The following is a 22,495-nucleotide window of genomic DNA, read 5'->3' on the forward strand; positions in this document are numbered from 1 at the left end:
AGTCTCTCCAAATAAAATGTTTCAAACCTGGCTGAAGGATTTTGCTCTTGTCTAGAAGCAAGAGTTCAGGCCTTTTTTACTACAGCCTTTTGTCTTATCATATTGGGAAAACATAGGTATGACAAATAATTTGATCAATGACTTAGTTATATTGAAGGGTCCAACTTTAGAAGTAATAAATTCATTAAAATTAAAATAATAATTTATGGCTGCAATGTGCAAAGGTATTTTTTGGAGAAAAAGGGAACAGAATTCGGTGGAAAAAAGAAAACACCTAATCCAACTGTCAAGCACGGGGGTGGATCATGCTTTGGGCTTGTGTTGCAGCCAGTAGTACTGGGAACATTGCATTGGTAGAGAGAAGAATGGACTCAAACACCAGCAAATTCTGGAAGCAAACATCACACTATAAAAAAGCTGAAGATGAAAAGAGCATGTCTTCTGCAACAGGACAGTGATCCTAAGCACACCTCAAGATCCACAACAGATGAACTCAAGAGGTGCAAAAAGAAGGTGTTGATATGGCCCTCTTAGCCCCAGACCTAAACATTATCAAAAGTCCAAGGATATACCTCAAAAGAGCAGTGCATGCAAGATGGCTCAAATATCTCACAGATCTAGGGGCCTTTTGCAAGGGAGAATGGTCAAAATCCCCAAAACAAGATCTTGAAGACGCAGCTGCCAAAAAAAAAAAATGCGTTTACAAGCTATGATACTAGGCAAAGGGGGTATACTGACCATGCCCAAACTTTTGCTTTGAGCCCCTTTTATTGTCAAACTTAAGATCAAAGTAAAAGAAGGAATCTCACTTGAAATATTTAAGAAATGTGTAATCTTGACCTTAATGCTGTTTGGAAATAATGTCATCTTTTACTGCATTAGCTGGCACAGTAACAGAAATTTCACCTGAGGATACCCAAACTTTTACATGCCTGTTTAACAAAAATAAATACACATCTCTTTGTGGGCTCCTGTTTGTTTAACACAGGTTTGGTAAAATAAGACAACTGACACAGTTGAATTTGCAAATGAAATCTCTCTATTTTTCAACAGAATGAAGCCCATCCAATCTATACCAAATTGAGTTTTGCCACCCATCAGCCCTGTATCCACACAAGGCATCAGGCTGCTTGCTACAGGTCTTCTCTATACAACTACATTAAACAGGCTTTCATAAAACATGCTTAATTTTTCCAGATACTTTTGCATTCAAACATTTTATTTTGGTAAAATCATACAATTGCACAGCTGAGTACTTCCCATGCAGTGCAGTAGCCTATACGCTAATACAGAAAGCAAAGTCTACATCTAAAGAGCTCTAGGGTTCTCTAGAGAATGTGGAACAAGTCTCAGGTTCTACCTGTAACAACTTGCACAGGGCCTTCTATTCAACCCATACAACTTCAACAGCTGCCTTGGAAATCAATGCTGTGGACTTGATACACATTCAAGGAGAACTCAAGGAGGTGTCATATGCAAATACAACAATGACAATAAACCACATGTTTGTTTCTTTAAGGATTGCCATGTGCCAGACATTGACTGGAGAAAAATAATTATCAGGTCAAATTAAGAGTAAAGAATCAATAATGCACACACAATTGGAGAATCTGAACACTTCTGCACTGATATGCTTATGAAATTTATTTGCTCTTTTGACAGCTATATTCCAAACCTTGGCGTGTTTGTTCAATTTCATATCAAATTTTGTTGACCAATTATAATCTCATAGAGATGACTGGCCCTGAGGAGGCCCTGAAACAGCTGTGGATATTATTTACTGAGTCCAATGTATCTTAAACATTAAAAAGCTCACACTACCCCGAAATATATTAAATTTCACGCATACAGGTGACATTCAACATTCAAGTGCCAGTGTTTTTTGTACTGTCTTTTGGTCAAGTTTCTGAAACTTTCAAAGAATCACTTTGAGGCTTACAAAAATAAATATTTGTCAAAAATGCTTAATAAATTACACAAAACTAGCAGCAAAAGTAGAATCTAGAAATCTGTGCAAATGGCTAAATTCCCCCGACTGCTAAATCCCCTGGTCCCAAATAAATCCTGTTTAATCGTTGAGAACCCTTCCCCTTTGTAAACAAGCTGCGTTTTTCACAATCTCCTCACACACAATATTTGGAAGCTTAAGGACACATATCCAAGACATCTACATAAAACTCTAGATGTGCAATAAAAGAAGTTCTGTAAAACTTAATGGGCACGACGGACAAGGGCCTACACACCGAAATCAAGTAGCACCAGTCAATCTCAAGTTCTCAACACTGTCAGTGCATCCGCTTTTAGTTCAATTTCTTAAAAAAAAAAAAGAAAAAAAAAGTTTCAAGGCACAACACACCCGATGAGAAAATTGGGAGGTGAAACGCCCTATCTCCTCTCAATGGCTGCTCCTCTTTGCGAAAAGCCTGCTCTGGCTTTATGAAGCCACAGATAAACTCCAAGAGGACCTGACAGTACTTTAATGTTCCATAAGGAAGTGGACAGTCCCCCCATCTTTGGCCACCTCCAGTTACACTGTGCAGCAATGGAAACCAAAGCCACTGACACCAGTGGTGCACTAAAAACCACACCCCACGTATGCCCCTGTTTCCCTAATTCCAGTGGTCGGAGTGCTGCTCTACCCTGCTCCGTTTCTCACTGTTTCATTGATAAATCTCAGTGATCATTCAAATGCCTGTCTTTTAAAGATGAACCATGCCCCCAACGCAGCTTGAAAAGAGAAAACGTTTGTAATTAAGTTAAGCCTGCGACTCAGTTCATGTATCCTTTCTCCTTGACCAAAAAACAAAACACTTGCAAGCGTAGAATACCATCTGGGCCTCATGGTTGCCGGTCAATTCAGTGAACACTAACACCACGCAATGCCCTCCTGATGCTGTGGTCCTTTATGCAGCCATTTTGAACTTCACTTTCAAGATGGCAGGCATTTTTTGTTTTGATACATATTTGTTGAGAAACAATTCAAAAATCAAAAAACTGACCAAAGTTTTTCAATTTTGCACACACCTGCACCAAAAATGTCTCAAGTAAAAATAAACAAAAAACACCGCCCACTTAATGTAGCTAGCACTTAGTAACATGCTAGCTGCTGTAACACTGTCAAGTCAATTGAAAAATGTGGAGTAACAAGTTCCAGCAGTGATTATTCTTGTTTAAACCTCAGCAATTATTGGCACTGAGCTTAATGACTTCCGTGTTTCTTAAGATTTCATTAGGAATGGCTATTTCAAAGACTATCATATCCATAAAAAGGAGCCTGTCCAGGATAGAGTGAGCAAAAGAAAGAAACAAATGTAAATTTGCCCCCAAGAATTAAAATACGGTTGCTTCCCAGAGTGGCCCAGTTTGTGTTAGACATAATAATGGCTCCATTTGCTGTTTGAGTATACAAAAGGCTACACGATGTTCCTGCAATAAATTTGAAGTTCAAATGGAATCATGACTCTAAGCCACAATACCCCAGTGTTTGCCAAGGTTTGATTAAGTCCAAGCTTATTTTACCGTTCTAATATTTTTCACCAAACAAAATAATAGTAAAATCAAATTGAGAGCTCTTGGCCATGTTCATCTGGTGAAATGAATAACAGATTTCCTGTTTAAATTCCGAAGGCACAGTACATTAACATACAAATGATCCTCAGGTTATTCAATTGGGTTTTTTCCACAAAAAGAACAAAAATACTTTTAAAAATGAAAGTCCGAAGTTCCTATCGGACAATGCATGTCAGCATCCATGCTCACTCTGAGGTGTGCGAATCTCTGTGGTCTCCGGTGCATTGCACGTGCTGGTGACTTTCCTTTGCCCCGTGCTACACTTCCTTTTGGAGAGAAGCAAATGGCAGAGAACCAGGGTTGGTAATGTACTGTGTGTCAGTGAAGCTACACAGGGAGGGTTGTTATGGTCTGGCTTAAGTTAACATGTGGTTTCCATTGGGTTGGGTTGATATGGCAACCTATTCCTAGGGTGACTAGTTGCCCCACCAATCCACACCAGCAGAGTGGCTGTAATTTCCTCCGTAGCCATCATTGCTGTAGAAGTTGCCACCAAAGCCGCCTGCAAAAGCAACAAAAAAATAATTTAAATCAACTGCTCTGATTTCCCATTCGGGGTAAACTTGAGTATAATTGTATGCAATAAGGAGCTCACAACTTGTGAGTTATGAGTTTTATACAGTGCTTTTTGTGTGCCCAAAAGCACAAACCTATTATAAATTGTGCACCAGGGTTTGTATATGGAAGCCTTAACACTTTTACATTAACATCAATCACAGATAAGAGGTTGGTGAGATACTGTTTCCTTACCTCCACCAAAGCCACGGTTTCCTCCATGGCCTCCCGTGTTACGCCCTCCACGGTTGCTACTGAAGTTTCCAGAGCCACCAGATGTCTGACGGTAGTCTCTAGCTCCAAAACCACCAGAGAACCTAGACAACAATACAGATACAAGGGTACAGATTTTTGGATGGCACAACAAATTAAAGATCTATAGTGCTTGAAGCCGTGTGCCCAGGGCACACAGCGTGGATGAAAATATTCCTTCTTAAGAAGAAAAAAAAAAAGAAAAAAAAAAAGGAAACACATATGTTCAAACAATTCCAATATCGATTTTCGTGCATTACATCCATAAGAGGGAAAACTAATAAGACAAGAGACATACTACTTGTATATTAATTCAACATAAACATGTCTTTAAAAAAAATGTACATACCTACAAATTAAATAATGTCTTGTACAATGTTGCCTGATTAGTCACTTGTTTATCTGATTATGTTTTTTGTCTCAAAGTGACTGATTGAGACAACAAACTGACGTTTTTTCTGTATTGAACGAGAGCAGCCACGAAACATACTGCAATTTACTCCCTCCAGATGTTTGCGCACTGTTGATGTACATCCACTAAAAGTCTTTATTTTTGCTGCTGAAAGGTTCAGATTGTTTTAAGTGTCTAACATTATGGAAAGGATCCCTACAAAGACAACCCTCTTCTTAAAAAGTAAGATTGTTTTGTTCAACCAGAAACAGCTAGTATACCGCTCTCGCCAAAGCCACCAGACTCCATTCACAGAAACAGTAATTTTATTTCTGAGACACTTCTTTCAAACACAACTACAACAAAATAAAACTCAGCAAAACCTTCTTGATTTCTCTATCCACTGTTCCCTCCTCCCACATATTTGAATATAAATTTTGACAACTGCATGTATGGATTTTTTTTTTCTAAATAAATTTAACAAACTCTCTCTCTATATATATATGTGTGTGTGTGTGTACACACACACACACACACACACACACACACACACACACACACACACACACACACACACACTCTTACCTCTTAGAGCGTCCACGATTGCTGCTCTTGTGCTGGTGCTCATAAGCCAGGCTCTCAAGCCAGGAGGGAACCTCTTGCTTGGCCTCCACCAAAATGTCCAGCAAATCTTTGGTTATGTTGCTGTTTTTGTCGTTAAAGAACGACGTGGCCAGACCTGTACAAAACAGAACACAAGTAAGATTATACAAAGTCATGAAAATATGAATAAACAGCAGGCATAAAAACATTTGGTTAAAGAAAAAATAAATAAATAAATAAGTCATACCAAGGTTGCCCACACGTCCCGTACGGCCAATACGATGAACGTATTCTTCAATATCACTGGGCAAATCAAAGTTAATAACATGCTTCACATTGCTGATGTCAAGGCCTCTAGCAGCCACCTGGAAAAATAAAACATTGGAAGAAAACGTATGTGAATGTCAGGGTCATATCAAGAACACCGGACAACCTGCAGTCTAGAGTTTCAATTTGTCCACTGGCAAAATTAATTATGGTACTTCAGTTAATTAGCAATGGCTAATTATTCATCAGTTCAATCTAAGCCATAATTTTTTTCATGACCCAACTGGCCCAGTTGGTTTCCTCAGGAGTTTGTCAAAATGTGAATCAAATGCTGAAATTAAAAAAGGTTGCACTTGCCAACATGGAACTACATCAAAAATCGATCTGGCTCACTCTTAGTTATGACGCTGTAAGTTTGCAATTAAGGGGCACCAGGTAAAGGTTAATTTCACACACTAAAGGCTTACATCTTCACATAAGCCTCAAAGGAAACATACTTGTATAATTTGTTGTATTTTAGAAAGGCACATTAAAAGTAGGTTACCTCAAAGATATTACTGGATTATCAGAAATCGCAACATTGTCAAGACTTGTTTTTAGTAAAGTGCAAGCAAAAGAGCCAATATCACCACTCAACTCTGTTGAAGATGTGATGCAACATCTCAGTTTGAAAAAAAAAAAAAAAAAAAAAAAAAATTCTCACTGGGGGGAATGTGAGCAAGTTTTACACAATACAGCACTTTTTAAATTCTTTAAATCAGACTGGGTACAGGCATATAATATTACTCAATAGTAATAATTAATATTATATTAATAGTAATAGTAGTAATAGTAATATTACTCATAGTTTTTGATGTGTGTACCTCCTTGATCTGTACCGTTATTTGTCGCCAAAACCCCAATAAACAAGGGTTTAAACACACGTGAAAGCTGAATGGGGGACAAAAATGAGAAGGGTAGAGTAAGGGTAAAGATTACTTACAGCTGTGGCCACCAAGATGGGGCAGCGTCCAGACCGGAACTGATGCAGAGCCTCCTCTCGGTCTCTCTGGGATCGATCACCATGGATGCTGGTGCAGGCGTAACCCTCATGGTAAAGGAAGTCTTCCAAAGCATCTGCTCCTTTCTTGGTTTCAACAAACACCAGAGTCAACGAGTCTTTGCCTGTGTAGCCAGAAATAATGAGGATGGGAGAGCAGAATAAGGAACGAAGAGGAAAAAAACAATATATCATTGATAACAGGGAACGTGCTATGGGTGGACTTTCGTCCTTGACCACACGTATACTTGTCTTTTTCGGGGGGGGGGGGGGATTCTTTTTAAATCTGTCCACATGACCACCTTGGTTTTACAAAAATCTCTACACATGGTAAGACAAAAAAGATTCCTAATGCTCCAATAGGCATGCAAGGCGATGAAGATCATGGTGATCAAGTCTACATCAATGTCAAATACCTGACAACATTCTGCGTATTCACACTGAACTTATTTTCCTTTGGCAGAAATAACTTAAAATCAAATATGTAGTTCTTTAACATCTTTCTGGCACACAACCCAGCAGCGCTAACCCAAACTAACAAACCAGTAGTTGTTGTTACAGACACATGTTCATTACACAAAGCAACAATGGGCATGCTCAAATTGAGGTGATGACAATGTCATGTCCCAAATGCTCCGTTTTACATTTAAACATGGATACACAGAAACCAGTGTCAAAAAATCTGTTGAAGTGACCTAAAATGCTATTTGTGTGTGAACAAGAAGTCCAACAGAAGAAAATGTTTGTTTTGCAAAATATCTGCATACATGTGGTCAAGGCCTTAAACTAAAAGAGGGGATCGGGAACTTAAAATGGTCATTACTGAAAAGGTCAGCAGTTGCAAGATCATGAGATAAAAGAAGAAAAATCAAAAACAAAAATGACAACTTGGACATGGAGACAGGGTTTGCATTAAAAGCTTTACATTTACTGACAACCACAGTTTCTGTTTTTTCTGCACACCACACTGAAGATGATAACTGAACAACATAATTATGTTTAAACAAGGGATGTCAAATTTTTTGCCTCCCATTTGAATTGTTTTATATTGAGTATGTGCTGCATATGGAGTCTCATCCAGAAGCTCCCCTTCTTTTAATTGGTTGTTTTGACCAGCACGTTTCCCCAGAGGAGGTCATGTGTTCATGTATGTATAGTTAAATGTTGATTTGATATGGATCTGATACACTGAAATAACAGCCATGGACACACTTTTCAGGTGTCGTCAGATTCAAATACTGAAGGTTCTCGTTTTCAAAACTGTCAAATGTATCAGCTTCACCAACACCATTTCAGACCAAAATCATGTCTATGCAGGTTTGTAAATCTGTGAAAAAAAAATTAGTGACTGTCTCCTTTCCTCTTGCCAGTCTCCAAACTTGTCTGTTTTTTTTCCTGGTGTGTCACGTTCAACATCACGAATGCACCAAAAAAGGGGGAACAGTAGAAAGCAGCATGGAGGCCAGTGACAATATTATGGTGTTTTCTTATGTCATTTATGAGATGTTGATGAGATGGAAATGGAGTGTAATGAGCTGACAATCCTGTCTGATATCAGGCAACATATGCCAATGTCCAGAACACCAATGCATGTCATCATTACACTGGAAAAAGGACAAAAAAAGTGTGTCCACCTGGGTGTCATGTTTTCATCACTGCCTATCGGAGCTGGAGCCGACAAATACCCGTGATGACTGCAGAGTCATTTGAGACATTAAAGAATGCCGATAGTACCTTTCCCCACTGCGGCAAAGCCAGATGTTATTGGGTTTTTGTCCAGTGCAAAAGAAGCGTCATTGAAGTTGGGAAAATGGACTATCTTCTCTTGTGAAGACACAGTTTGGAGTTGTTTCAACTACAGAAAGTGTCTGATGGCATTACAGAGTGATGCTTCTTTTACCTTCTAAACAATCTTTGGCTGCATAGAGAAACCGGCTGCAGAGAGTAAAAAGTGTAATTTTGGCCTGTTATTTGCTGATGCTGTTAATTATCAACAACTGATATCATCAGCCACCAGTCTGTCATGCCCAAAATGAGAACGCTGCTATGTGAATATTTAGTACACTTCAGTACTTTGCTAGTTAGTGAAGAGATGACAGATTTATAATCAGAGATCAGCAACCTGTATATTTTGCAACTTAATTTTCCACATCCAAGCAAGCTAATTTTCAATCGCATATAAAGCAAACTGCTTACAATGTCGAGCCCAGCTGCCATAAAGAAGAGCAGTGTGCTGCAAAACTAGCAGGCTGATGTGGACTGAACACAGTCAACTTAAGCTGCCAAGTGAAGGACTGGATTTCACTGGCTTTATTCTACTGAATACTGGTTCATTAAAATATGCCCCACATTGGCACCTCATACTGATACTTGGAATTTAACAATTACTGAATTGCTAAATACTAAGTTATAATCCAGATATTTGGCATTAATTCCTACCAGAATTAAAAAGATCAAGATATTAAAAAATGGTTGAGGGGTGATGGGGTAGGACAGGTCATTCCACTTTCGCAGCCATCTCTACAATGGTTTTGCCAATTCACCCTGGCACAAAGCAGGGGAAAAAATGTCCATCAAAGATCCATCCTCTACAAATTACTTACTTAAGGCCAGATCAACCCAATCAGAAGAGCAAAATTGTTAAGGTAGTAACAAAACACTTGGCCCATGCAGTCACAGCCATCTAACTCATGAAAACTAAGAACTCTTTCTATGACAACCAGCCAACATGATCACATTGAGGCTGCTACTTCACCGCTTAAGTAGATAACACTAGACTGACTCCCTTTTCAAGTGGGGAGATTGGACTATTGACTCTAACTCTCTCAATTTCACTCAGTCTATATAGTGTAAGGCAAACATTATTGCAGGTCCTCCATGCTCTAATTGGAAATGAAAGAAAACAAAACTGAGGCAGCATGTCAGCTGGGGAGCGGAGGGACAGGATGAGCTGTGGGATGTGATGTTTCTCACTTGTGGGTCAGAGTTAAGTTATGTTCATACTTACCCGGTTTCTCTGGGGCCTCTGTCACATTTTCCTGAACCTCACTGGGAATAACTGAGATAAAACCAAACCAGCCAGTAAATGTAAGGCTGCTCAGTACACAAAAATAACAGCTTAAGTTCATCAAGAGAAGCAAACCCCCTAAACACGGCTAGTGATTTCATTGCTCACTCACCACAGCATGAGATTTTGTTTGGATATTGTATGTTTCATTTCAAGGTCTTGCTATAATGAACATTTGTTAGCAGAGATGTAGCAAAGTCAATATTAGCTTGATATGGGGCAGACTGACAAACACAGGATGATGGGTTAGGGCCCAATGTGACCATCATGGGAAGACAAAACAACACCAACCAAAAACAAAAAAAACACTTTCCTCATCGTTTATGCACTTCTCACCTGTGGCATTAAGTAGGTCAAGAAGGAAGGACCTTTTGTCAGTCTCCTCTACCCAGACCACCTTCTGTGTGATGTTTTCTGAGGTGGAACCAACACGGCCCACTGCCAGGAAAATGTAGTCCTCCAGGAAGTCACGAGCAAGAATCTAAGCACAACAAAAATCAAATAGATATGTATGTGCATATTAACCACATTAAGCAAGATTCTGTGTATTTGCTGGCTGTCCAATATACCTGGATCTCCTTGGGGAAGGTGGCACTGAACATCATGGTCTGGCGGATTCCTTTAGGTGGCATTGTATCTTGTTCCACAATGCGTCTGATCTGTGGCTCAAAACCCATGTCCAACATGCGGTCAGCCTCATCCAGGACCAAGTAGCTGTTTTTTAGTTACAAAACACAAATACTGGAGTCAATTCTTAAAAAAAATCCAATTGCAGCATGGATCTCTTTGTTATACTAACTTGCAATAGTCCAGACCGATCTTGCCCCTCTCCATCATATCAACCAGACGTCCAGGTGTGGCCACCAGTAGGTGACAGCCTCTTTCCAAATCCCTGATCTGCTGGCCAATATCAGCACCGCCATACACCACACAGGGCCGCACACGTGAGCGATAGGCAAACTAGAATGTAGGAAGAAACGGGAAAAATTAAGTTTCAATATGCATATTCAGTGTCCAGGAAAACAATGTTATGTATAATGGTGGTGTCAAATACTCAGCTGAATGCTTGATGCTTACCTTTCTTGCCTCATCATAGATCTGCAAAGCCAGTTCTCTGGTGGGAGCCAGGACAAGGGAGATTGGGTATTGCTTACGACGGCCATACCTTCCATTCTCCTGAGGATGAAAAAAAATACTTTTTAACAGAACAACTCAGTTGCATGACACGGTCAACTGTGTTTTGTTTCACCAGTACCTGCCCACTATTCTTTGCAGCCTGCAGAGCATCTCCTGGCCCATCAGTGTAGATCTGACTCAGCACTGGCAGCAAGAAAGCAGCAGTCTTACCAGAGCCTGAAACGCAGTAGGCATTATCAATACAGTCAATTTTATTTATTTATTTTTTAAAATTTATTTATTTTTTTTAGACTACATAAAACTAAAATATAAAACCATGGAACACTGAATGATCCATCAACCTTTGATTTCATTTTTAAAAATGTATAACGATACTAATTTCTAATAAGAGAAATTAACCAGAAAAAGACTGCTTATCTACTTAAAGCTGTCAATTGCATATAGAAAAATACTCACCTGTCTGGGCACAAGCCATCAGGTCTCTCTTGGACTTGATGATGGGTATAGCATGTTTCTGGACTGGGGTGGGACGAGTGTAGCGACTCAAATTGATATTCCCCATGATAATCTCCCCCATGTCAACATCATGGAACTACAGAACAATCACACACACCACCAGTGTAAGATATAAACTGTTCAATCAAAACCTCTGAACTTCCATTTTAAATGACTGTATAGACTGAGAATGACCATTTCAATTGCACCATTTAAAATATGTAAACACTGATGACTACAGACTTACACTTTCAATGTGGGGTGGGCAGTTGCTTCCAGTGGCCTCCACAGGAATATCATCATATTTTTCAAAATTTATCCCTGTGTTGCTTCCAGAGAAAAGCTCACTAAAAAACAAGATTTGCAAAGGTTGGGGTTAAATGCAGATACAAGATGGCTGTTAGTTTTCTTATTTGTGAGCAGAGTCTGTCTTACTGTTCCAGGCGCTCGTTGGGAGCAGTGGGCTTAGACCAATCATCATCTCTCGAGTCTTCCACCCATCGGGCGTTTCCTCCACCAGCAAAGCCACCACGCTCGTATCTGTACACATGCACAAGAAGTGTTTAAGAGTGGAGCTAAAACAAACCTTTAAATTTCAGTCTTTAAGACTTTATTTCCATGATGTCCAAAATAGCTGCAGGAAAAACAGCTAAACCTGTAGTGTATATCTTAACATGGAACTCAACAAGCTATACTAACTTTTGTCCCAGTATGGCCCCCCCCCCCATAAAATACAATTTATGAAACAAAGACACTGTTCACTTTTTGAAAAATGTTAATTACAAAAGATTAAGACATCCAATTAGAAGAAATTTTACAGGCTCATAAAAACTGAAACTAATAGAGCCGTGTTTTATTAGATATAACATTTTACACACCTTCCCCTTGAGCCTGCCCCACGGTCATTGAAATAGGCAGTCTTGGATCTATCAGAACGGCCCCCAAAGCTGTTGTAAGCAGCATCCCTTGGTGGTCCTCCCCAGCTGCCATCTTTGTTGTCATAACTGCCAAACCCTGTAATGAACAGATGAACAGCCCCTCAGTGATGTACTTGGGGAATCCCCCACCCCCCCTAATCAGCTCTCAGATGACACCACTTTCACACCAAAAACAAACAAAATGCGACTAGTTGTTTTAAAAGATCACATCATTTCATCTTAAATTAAGTGCACAGCTAATGTTGTTCACTGTGATTGCTGATTTATTGCAAATATATCATCAATATGGAGAGTACGAGCATTCTGATATAACAGCAGTATAAAACGGGGGGTCAAAATTCCATCTTATACTACACTATCACTCTACAACTGCAGCTAAAGCTAGATATGTTAAGGCACGACAGGATTTCCCCACCTGCATTTTGCAAAGGTTGATTAAACGAGCCTCCGCCCCTGTTACCACGGTAGGCGCCACGCCCACCTCTATCAGTGCGAGGGGGTCCTCGCCCTCCAAAGCCCCCATTTGCGCGGTTGTCATGGTAACCATTCACAAATCCATTGCTGCGTCCACTGTCCCATCCAGGTGAATCTTAATGGAGGGCAAAAAAAGAAAAAGAAAAAACAGAAAACAGAATAAGAAGGTTGTGAGGAAGCACAGAAGCAGATCATGTTGCACATGTTACTCATTTGTGTCACTAAGCAAGTACACATTTGGCTGCACTCATAGTCCTTACTAGACATGAGTGTCTCTTTAAGTGCTGACCTATTTTTAGCCTAATTAACTTACAGGTGGGATGCAAGCAGTCCACAGTAGACTACAACCTGGACTGAAATTTGGCTTGATTGTGAGGAAAAAAAATGTGTTCCAGGGTATTAATTATGTCCAATATAAAAATATAGCCAAAAAATCCAAAGCAAGGTCTAAACCTGTACATGAGAATAGATGCAGAAAAATCAAACGTTTTTGGTAAAATAAATATAATGCACTGACAACTGACTTGTCCGTACAACAGACCTATTGATCCTGGTCTCTGCCTGTGTCAGACATTTACACTAACTATCTGCCAAGCTTTGGACAGCTGCTGTGTCATCGTTCCCATTGGTGACCACACTGTTATCAATGCAGACTGAGGATGATGCTGGTGCGGGGACAATCTACAGTTAACGCTGACATGCTAAGTAGCTGAGGCTATGCCACAACCACATCAAAGGGCAGACCAGCCACACAGATCTGGTCTCAGATTAGTACTGCTTTGAATGAGAATTTGTTCAGCAAAAAGGAGCTAGATCTGTGACGAGGATCTTAACTTATACTCATGGGCCAACAGGTAAACATGGTTCCCCTTCAAGTAAGCACAAGGGCCAATGCCTTGTAATGCTTGACATAGGCGCACTCCAATCTCTTGTCGACTGGTCTTGTGGACCAAAAGTGTTTTTGACTGACACTGATCTCAGTAAGTAAATTCAGAACATCAGGCAAGACAACCATACATACTTCCTAAAGAAGCTCAAAATGTCCCCTGCTGATGGCGACAATATGGATTTTGATCAGTTCAGGGGATATCAGAATCAGAATCAGAAAAAGCTTTATTGCCAAGTACGCTTTTACACATACGAGGAATTTGTTCAGAATCAGACCTCTGGACCGGGTGGCAAGACTACACGTATGACCTTGACTAATCACACACACACAAATTTAGATGTCATCGCGAAGGTGGGTGACGAAACTGCTAATCAAACCAACAGAAGCATTGTGTGTGATGCTCGCAGTCTTGTGTCCCGAAATAAGTAACGAAAGAAAAAAACTCTGTGGGTACACTATAACATTAGAAGCAAATGCAAGAGGCACTGTAAATTTCAACCCATTCGGTCATTATTTGTACATCTAATAGGCAGCATCCAGATAACAATTAAGACAGTTACAAGTTTCACATTTAGTTGTTTTATTGCCATAGTTACTTATTCTACAAGGAGCATGCCTTGTTGTGTCCGCCGCACCAGACACGCTACTTAAATGTCAGATCTGCAATATTCCCGCAATTAGGACTGGGGATGATGTTATGACAACATAGCCAGCTACTCGTCTGGCTGATAAAGTGCTTATACAATTTCTTGCCAACATTTGTCTTTTTTGACTTGGTCATGGTAGTCCTCCGAGGAAATGTCAAATAGGCAGGGGTACTTTTGCCACAGCTCCGCAAACTTTTCTTCTCTTTCACTGTCCCACCTGACAGATGCAACCTCAGCATTGTTACCTGACTGCGCACTAATGAGAGCACCTGATCGGTAAACAATCAGGAACATATCATGGGAGATGTCACACTAGCTGTGTCAAGACAAAAAAATTCTAGTGTGTCTTTTTGTCAGGGTGTTGTAGGGCGTCCCAGACACTGCACTACAGGTCGTTTAGCATGTCACACCACACGGGTAGAGGTGCCAGACTGTCGCTCACGACTGGTAATTCACTGATCACAACAAAAGAGCTTCAAAATTGGGCTAGATTCGTGTAGCCTTACCCCAGCATTAGCCTGTTCAGGAATTAGCCTCACTAAGTGTCAAGTAAATTGGCTAGCCTAACTATCTTGGCCTATATTACTGTGCATGCAGTACAAGCAATTAGCACACACCTAATCATGGGGCTGACAGTAAAAAATTTTAACATACTGCCCAACCCTACTCCAAACAGCAAATTAACAGCATATTCTAGAGATGTTTGTACAAGAAAATTAAAGCCTGCTCAACTTCAACAACTACATGATGCAAGATTCTTTTGACCTTTTACAACAGAGAGCTTTACCTTAAGTATAAAATAGCTAGGACAGTCAGCTCAATTTAAGGGATGACAATTTTGGTGCACTATCATCCAGGCATCTTATGTAAATGCAATGCAAGCCAGCTAAAGAAAACTTGGAATCTGTTCTACTCATCGTTTTAGTCACAATTACCAAAGAAACAGCAAAGGAGAACAGCCTGATAATCATTACTTTGAAATAACGCCATAGAAACAAATATTCCTTTCAGAGACTCACTCCTTGAGACACAAAGGAGGTGTGAGTGTATACAGTTTTCTGTTCCATCACCAAGTTTTCAATGGTTATTCTACCTTCAGGGTGAAGTAACTTATCAACGAAATCACAAGGAACAGTCAGTTGTTCGAACAAAAACCTGCATGCACTCTGGTTCAGAGCATTTTTCTCAGTTATCCCGATAACTACTTTTAATAGCGTGCCGTATACAGACACAAAAACCAACACGGTCTAGAAAGACTCAAACTAACAGACTTGTGATTAATAATAAGTGACTGACTGACTTATGTCAATGCAGGAGTGTAATGCCCAGTTTCTTTGCAAGACTAAGTCCCAACTTTGATTTCATGAGAGGTTAAAAGGTACATGTAGTTGGACAATGTAAAAAAGGCATCATAGCTAATTCTTTACACCGCTGATATTGTCTTGTATTAGTCAGTAACCCTAGTGATGCAGCACAGAGTCTTTAAGGCACCATCACCATGCAAATATGCTGTGTTAGGCCCAGATTTCTGCTGCTTTTTTCAAGTGAACATGACAAAGCAAGGGCACGATTATGCCCCAGTGTTCAGCCACATTCACGATGAAACTCTGCCAACAAGTAGATGGCATGGCATGCAGGTAAAGGTCAAGGTATACCACATCTCTTTCGCCAACGCCCACTGTAGGCGTGGTTAAAGCCAAGCTGTTGAGAAGCCAGTCTTAGACAACCTGAGCAAAGGTAGGGAAGCAGGCTATAAAAAGACTAACCCACAATTACTGGCTGATGCTGTTTGAGTGTTGGGCATGATTTTAATAGTTGCCAATATGACAGTCATCCCATCCTGAAGTTCAGTGATTTCCGTGTCTTGAGAATACTCTGCCTGCCATAGTTGTGGGCACTGTTTAAAGGATACTTGGAGGAAATTGCAGGTAAAATATGGGCTTGAATATACAGTGGAAATCAATTTAACAGAGCTATCATTCGCTTCCATAGATTAAAAACATTGAACTCACTATAAAAAAAAGCATTAACCCAAGAGGCCTGTGCTTACGTCAAATTGCCCTTGACCTCTAACCTTTCTCATTTTGACTGCAAGCATCCCAGCAGAAAGAAGCAAATCAATCAATCATGAGCCCATATTATTAGTAACTTTTTCTTTGAAGTGTATAGCTCTAACCTAACCCTCTCCCTCTTCACACTAGTTTTGCTGGTGTGTAAAATGGCTATTTCATGCATCTGAAAATGCAGGTTGCCCTCAGCGAAAGCAGACAGAAGGGACTTACAGAGATTTATTGGTGCCACTGAATAACCGCACTGTCTACCAGCGGAATAAGCATTTCCTGCTGTGGAATAAGAAAACAGTAAAACGAGAAAAACGTCAAGTGTGCAATGACACAGTACCATGATTCCAAGATTTTTAAAATTGTTTGTGTTGATTTAAAGCCTTTAAGAGGCTAAAAAAAAGCACAGAAAAGTTCACCACCTGATCTGGGCTAAAAAGACATTGTTAAAACATAAAAATGTCAATGCTTACAATACAAACACCACCCCACCCACCCTCCACATTTCTCTTAATCAGTGCAGTCAACTGCAACACTCCTCAGGTTCACGTGTAAGACAGGAATTAACTTGGGAAAAGAGCAACTATGTTCTCCCCCATGTCCACATCACAAAACGTGTTACCAAATCGGTACTAAAAATTTAAAACTGATCAGACAGTTTTAAATTCTGCCCCCTTATCTTACTAATTAAAGTTCCAGGCTACAGCCACTTTGCAGTACCACTTGCCCCATTTTATCCGTGCCAAAATAAGCTATCATCATGTCAAGGTATCACTTGACATAGCTTTCTCTGCTCATTCTGTACACTAGACAACTGAAATTAATGTCTTCGACATTCCTATGGTCTGATGCAGCAAAATCACTGAGGATCCCCCATCCTTGTCTTGGCTGGTAAAGACTAATGTATTAAGAACCAAATATTGCATCATGATCATTCTCCCCACCTTGTACTTGCCTTTACCATGCTTACCATACCACAATTGTCTTTAAGGGCACTACAATTCAAATCTGTGTTGATGGTCTGACTGTGACTCAGTAGGCGAGTGTTAGTTTAAACTCACCATTTTTAGAGGCATCTTTGTTTCTCAAATGAGGTGGAATGTAGCGCCCTAGGTAGGGGAGAAAAAAAGTCAATTACACACATTCATTTACTACAATTGATTTTTTCTACAAAAACCATGATTTATGGCAACTTGAATGGAGTCATCAATGTGAAAGTGTCAAATTGCAAAAATAATTAAACAGGCTTCAATTGAAGCTAATATACTCAATTACATTTACATTGTCATCAATAAATAATCTACTTCATTACTTACTACCAGTTCCTCCGCCTTGTCCGTCAGCAGAGTTCAAGTCTAGGGCAGCAAGCTACAAAATTAACAAGTAACAATTAAAATAGTAATAATAATTAATTTAATTAAAAACTCACCATGGTTCAAAATCAGGTGAACATTCACCAAGGGCTTGACCCAAACAATACCTACAATACTTAATGAAGGTACAACAACACAATGATCACCGTTGACTTAACATGAAAATCTTATTAAACATCTATCTTCACCTTAACTTTTCATGAAATTATTTCAGATGGTTTTGGCGTATTCTTAGCAAATTTTACCAGACCATTATTCAAAACACTACCGAAGTCATTTTGCTATTGGCTCGTTGAAACTGGCTGGATTTTATAACGACCGACATGGCATGGCACAGCCATCTAGTCGCAGGCAAACGCTGACAAATTAAGACAAAAAAGTGAAAGACGCATTATACTAGCAGTGGAAAAGCTAATCCAAATATATCTGTTACTATCTGAACGATTAATCAAATTGAGAGCAACGACTTGTGCCTCAAACCATTAAGGTCGCGATAAACCACTACCAATATTTTTTCCTGCGCCACGTTTCAGGTTGAGAAGGCCCAATTAGTCGGGCTAACTCCGTCGGATACCGGCCGCACGTAAATGATAGCTAAGTTTTCCATCAAGTGAAGTAATATTTCACGAGAGGTGATTTACATGTTGTACTTTGTTGGGTTTAAGACTACTGTAAGCTATTTCTCGAGAGAATGCAGTGCTAGCAAGCTAGAAGGTTTAGTTCGCTGGCAGGACTGGGTGACGAGCTCCGCCATCACAATCTTCTATACGGCGACATCATCACCTCCATTTTACCATCCGCAGCGTTAGCTTAGCTGAAGCCTATCGACGTAGCTAATGTAGCCAACCCTCTGTCGAAACTACATGTGCGTAATGGAAAAATCACCAAATTTCTTTAACAAAAGCGAACAAGTAATCAGATAGATGTACTTACCTGCTGATCTAGACCGTGTGGATTATCAACGACCACATGACTCATAACTAAAGAGAGTAGAGGGGATTATTTATGAAGAGAAAGGATTTTCTTTGTTAGCACGGCCAGCTATGCTGAAACGTTAATTTAGCTATCCTTTTCTGTTCAAAATACGATCTTTAACCAGCGGTTACCTAAAAACTTAGATAAACGACAACGTTCACTTTAAATAAATAAAACGACGATGTTTATTATAAATATAAATTACGTTCAAGTTTCCAAATGAAATAATTGCTCTGTAGATGTCGAACAGAAACCCCCTCCCGTCAGGATTGATCGTGGTGGAATGAGACGTCGAATGCTCAGGTAGCGCGAGATATCGCTTGCGTAATTCCATGCCAGCGGTCTGTTGGACAAATATCGCGATGTTTCTTTTCATCTCGGATTGGTAGAACGCCGGCGCTGGAAACATTGCAAAAAAAACGGAGTCTTCCATGAGAACGATTCATGCGTCATTAACATAATTCTTGACGGCGCGTCTTAAAAAAACACAGAAACGAAACCTAGATATTTGGAATACATATCCAGCATTCCTAAACTAGAAGGTTTGCATACACGGAGTGAAGAGAGTATCTAGACAAGAACACAATGTCAGTGTTTTGTTTTACTAAAGACAAAAGCGAATTCAAATAAATATGAGACATACAAAGCCACATCAAATGCATCGTCATCAACACAACGCCCAGGTGTCCAGGCAAAGAGGATGGTTAATAACCAAGGACAATAAGGCTCTTCATTCAAAAGTCAAAATCACAACACCAAGTTCAGTCAAAGATGCATCAATATCAGTCCTGTGAAGTCACAAAGGTTGTGCATGATATACTAATACTACTATACACTTATATATTGAGTGTTTTACATATATACTTTATGACATCCATATACTATATTCATTTAGCTCATTCTTAAAAACAGGAAAGAATGATTTACAACTACTGAATTTACATTTGTGAGAGTCTTTAAACAAGAAAAATTTAAGTTCAACTAAGTAAGTAAGTTCACGTTATTGAAAGTTTAGATTGAGACCAGAAGCTTTGAAAAAAATTCTTAATTAACTTTATTGCAAGAGGAATGTGGGCCTATCTCAAAACAAAATATCAAAAACCAAATTTTACAAGAGCTTTCAAAATTAAACCATGGTCAAGTAAATCAAAAGTTTTATAAAATAAAGGGACAAATCAAGGAACAAGGAACAAACTATTGCCATTTACAAAATCATTACAATCAAATAAAGCAAAAACTATCTAGTCTTTACAGTATGTCATTTCCTCATGAATCCAGACTGTGATTCATTTATAATAGCATTCAAATTTTCTTTAATTCTAAAAGTAAAAATGAGTGCCAAAATGTTATAATCATCATCTAAATTGTGATAGGACACCAGTTCTCCAGATAGGCCCTGTCTGTTTTGTTTCCAAATCAAAGTGATGACAAAATGAGCCATATTTGTTCGAAGAGCTTCTGTCTCAATGCTTTCTGAAAAGACCTCAACCAAAAAAGGAAAGAGTGGTTCATCAAACATTTTATACAACTCAGCAGTTATGCCATCACACCCTGGACCCTGGACTCTAGTTATATTTTAGTTTTCTTCATGGGAAATGCAAGCGTCTTCACATTATTTAATGTTACAATGATTGATTAAGACTGTAAATTAGTTGGCTGTTGAGTCATAATATTTAGACGTGTATAAATTGCTATACAATTGTACCAAAGGGCAGCTATTGACCTGGGATCATCTACCTTAAGTTGAACAATAGCAACTTGTAAAGTTCCACTTTTTTCCAATCTAAAGAATTAGGTTAAGTTTTGCACACCCTCTTGAAACCAAAATATACCCTCTACTTCTTGCAAACAAAAATAAAGCTTAGCATTTGATTTGATTTGGCATTGACAGACATTGCAGATAAAGACATAGCACAATATTAGGGAAACACTAAGAACTTGAGAATTATCAAAATTGTCTCTAAACATTCAAAGAAAAAATTGGTTGCTAAGTCTGCAACAGATCTATAAACCACTAGCAAAAGAACAAGGGCATTAAGAAATAGCTTTTTTATTATACACATCAGTTAAACTACCCAAAACATTCTACTTTTTCCTTCTTAGGAACAAATCAAAGGAAATAAAAACTCAAATATTCTTTCTTAAATTCTCATTGAACTGAACTTGCATTACAAGGGAGTATATCTTCTGATAAGTTAGACTGATCTTGCAAAAGGGAAATGAAAAATAAACGGAGAAATAATAGTAGTTTATCTCTATTTTTTTTTTTTTCTTGTTCTTGCAAACTCCCAACAGAGAAAGATATCCTATAAGATGGACTTTCAGTCGAAACCTCCATAAAAGAACAAAGGAAAAGCTTGCATGTCATCCACATACATACAATAATGACAGTTATTTTACTGTTCAAAAATCCCAAAAGAACTAGTTGCAAATTCTACAAACTATCAACACCTGCAGTTTAAGCCCACAAAAGGCAGTGCTGTGTAAAATTGACTATATGCCTAATACATTTTAAATCTTCTTGCGTACATGTTCTTCACTGTGACCTTTTTACCATGGATGTGTGTGAGGGTCCCTCTGAAGCCTGCTTTCTTCCCTTCCTTTCTAGCCTGTTGAAGTAGTGGCCATCGTTTGTTCCTGTCATCTTTGGTCCCTATGTCAGGTCTTTGGAGATTTTGACCTTCCTTTTCTATAGTAAGGGTGATGTTCTGGCATCCCTCCAGATTTTGTTTCTGTGGGTTTGTGACAGGAACTGCTCGTTAATGTGACAAATGGAGCATCTCCACAGCAAGCACCCAATCTATGAGTGATATCCACTGAATCCAAATGTCAGGTGAGATCTGGCTGAAGAAATTGAAGATGATCTTCTTGACATTCTCCCCCATTTCTTCATGGGTCCCAGGAACATGTAGATTCTACATGCTCTTGTAAGAAGTCCAGATTGTTGCAGCAGTCACAGAACACGTTGTTTTCTTTTTCAGGATTTCATCTCAGCTCTGTAGGGTTTCGGTTTTGCTTGGCATGCTTTCCACTTTCCATTTATGTCCCTATGAATTCAAGAGTGCCAGTGACACTTTTAGTGGAACTTGAAGGTTCAGCAGTCTGAGCAGGGACGCCCAAACTTCCCTCTCCCCGGACACTTCCTCCAGCTCATCCGGGGGGACCCCGGGTGTTCCCAGGCCAGCCAAGTGACATAGTCACTCCAGCATGTCCTGGGTCTTCCCCGGGGCCTCCTCCCGGTGGGGCATGCCTGGAACACCTCCCTAGGGAGGCGTCCAGGGGGCATCCGGTAGAGATGCCCGAGCCACCTCAGATGGCTCCTCTCAATGTGGAGGAGCAGCGACTCTACTCCGAGCTCCTCCCGGGTGACAGAGCTCCTCACCCTGTCTCTAAGGGAGCACCCTGCCACCCTGTGGAGGAAACTCATTTCAGCCGCTTGTATCCGCGACCTCGTTCTTTCGGTCATGACCCAACGGTCATGACCATAGGTGATGGTAGGAATGTAGATTGACTGGTAAATCGAGAGCTTCGCCTTTCGGCTCAGCTCCTTCTTCACCACGACGGACCGATACAGCTACCGCATTACTGCTGCCACTGCACCGATCCACCTGTCAATCTCACGCTCCATTCTTCCCTCACTTGTGAACAAGATCCCAAGATACTTAAACTCCTCCACTTGAGGCAGGATCTCTCCTCCAACCCGGAGGGAGCAAACCACCTTTTTCCGGTCGAGAACCATAGCCTCGGACTTGGAGGTGCTGAC

The 22,495-nt window shown here is 39.8% G+C and overlaps 1 protein-coding gene across 7 annotated transcripts; it reads right to left on the reverse strand.

Moving 5' to 3' along the window:
* Positions 1 to 271: 271 nt before the first annotated feature.
* On the reverse strand, positions 272 to 19,019 carry ddx3xa (DEAD-box helicase 3 X-linked a). Of its 7 annotated transcripts, none has more exons than XM_076747257.1 (20): positions 18,691 to 19,018; positions 17,701 to 17,752; positions 17,446 to 17,493; positions 16,607 to 16,666; positions 12,730 to 12,903; positions 12,255 to 12,390; positions 11,812 to 11,916; positions 11,624 to 11,723; positions 11,338 to 11,473; positions 11,000 to 11,097; positions 10,822 to 10,920; positions 10,544 to 10,704; positions 10,314 to 10,458; positions 10,081 to 10,225; positions 9,685 to 9,735; positions 6,621 to 6,802; positions 5,619 to 5,736; positions 5,354 to 5,507; positions 4,321 to 4,442; positions 272 to 4,072 (listed from the first exon to the last, which is right to left on the reverse strand). In XM_076747257.1, the coding sequence occupies exons 1-20, from the start codon at positions 18,733 to 18,735 to the stop codon at positions 3,987 to 3,989; spliced, it is 2,217 nt and encodes a 738-aa protein (XP_076603372.1). In that variant the 5' UTR covers positions 18,736 to 19,018; the 3' UTR covers positions 272 to 3,986. The 7 variants fall into 7 exon arrangements, with proteins under 7 accessions (XP_076603372.1, XP_076603375.1, XP_076603374.1 ...); XM_076747260.1 differs by having other exon boundaries at positions 12,796 to 12,903; positions 18,691 to 18,880; XM_076747259.1 differs by lacking the exon at positions 16,607 to 16,666 and having other exon boundaries at positions 18,691 to 19,019.
* Between the last annotated feature and the right edge of the window lie 3,476 nt (positions 19,020 to 22,495).

This window comes from Chaetodon auriga, chromosome 13 (assembly GCF_051107435.1).
Source record: "Chaetodon auriga isolate fChaAug3 chromosome 13, fChaAug3.hap1, whole genome shotgun sequence".
Lineage (NCBI taxonomy): Eukaryota > Metazoa > Chordata > Actinopteri > Chaetodontiformes > Chaetodontidae > Chaetodon > Chaetodon auriga.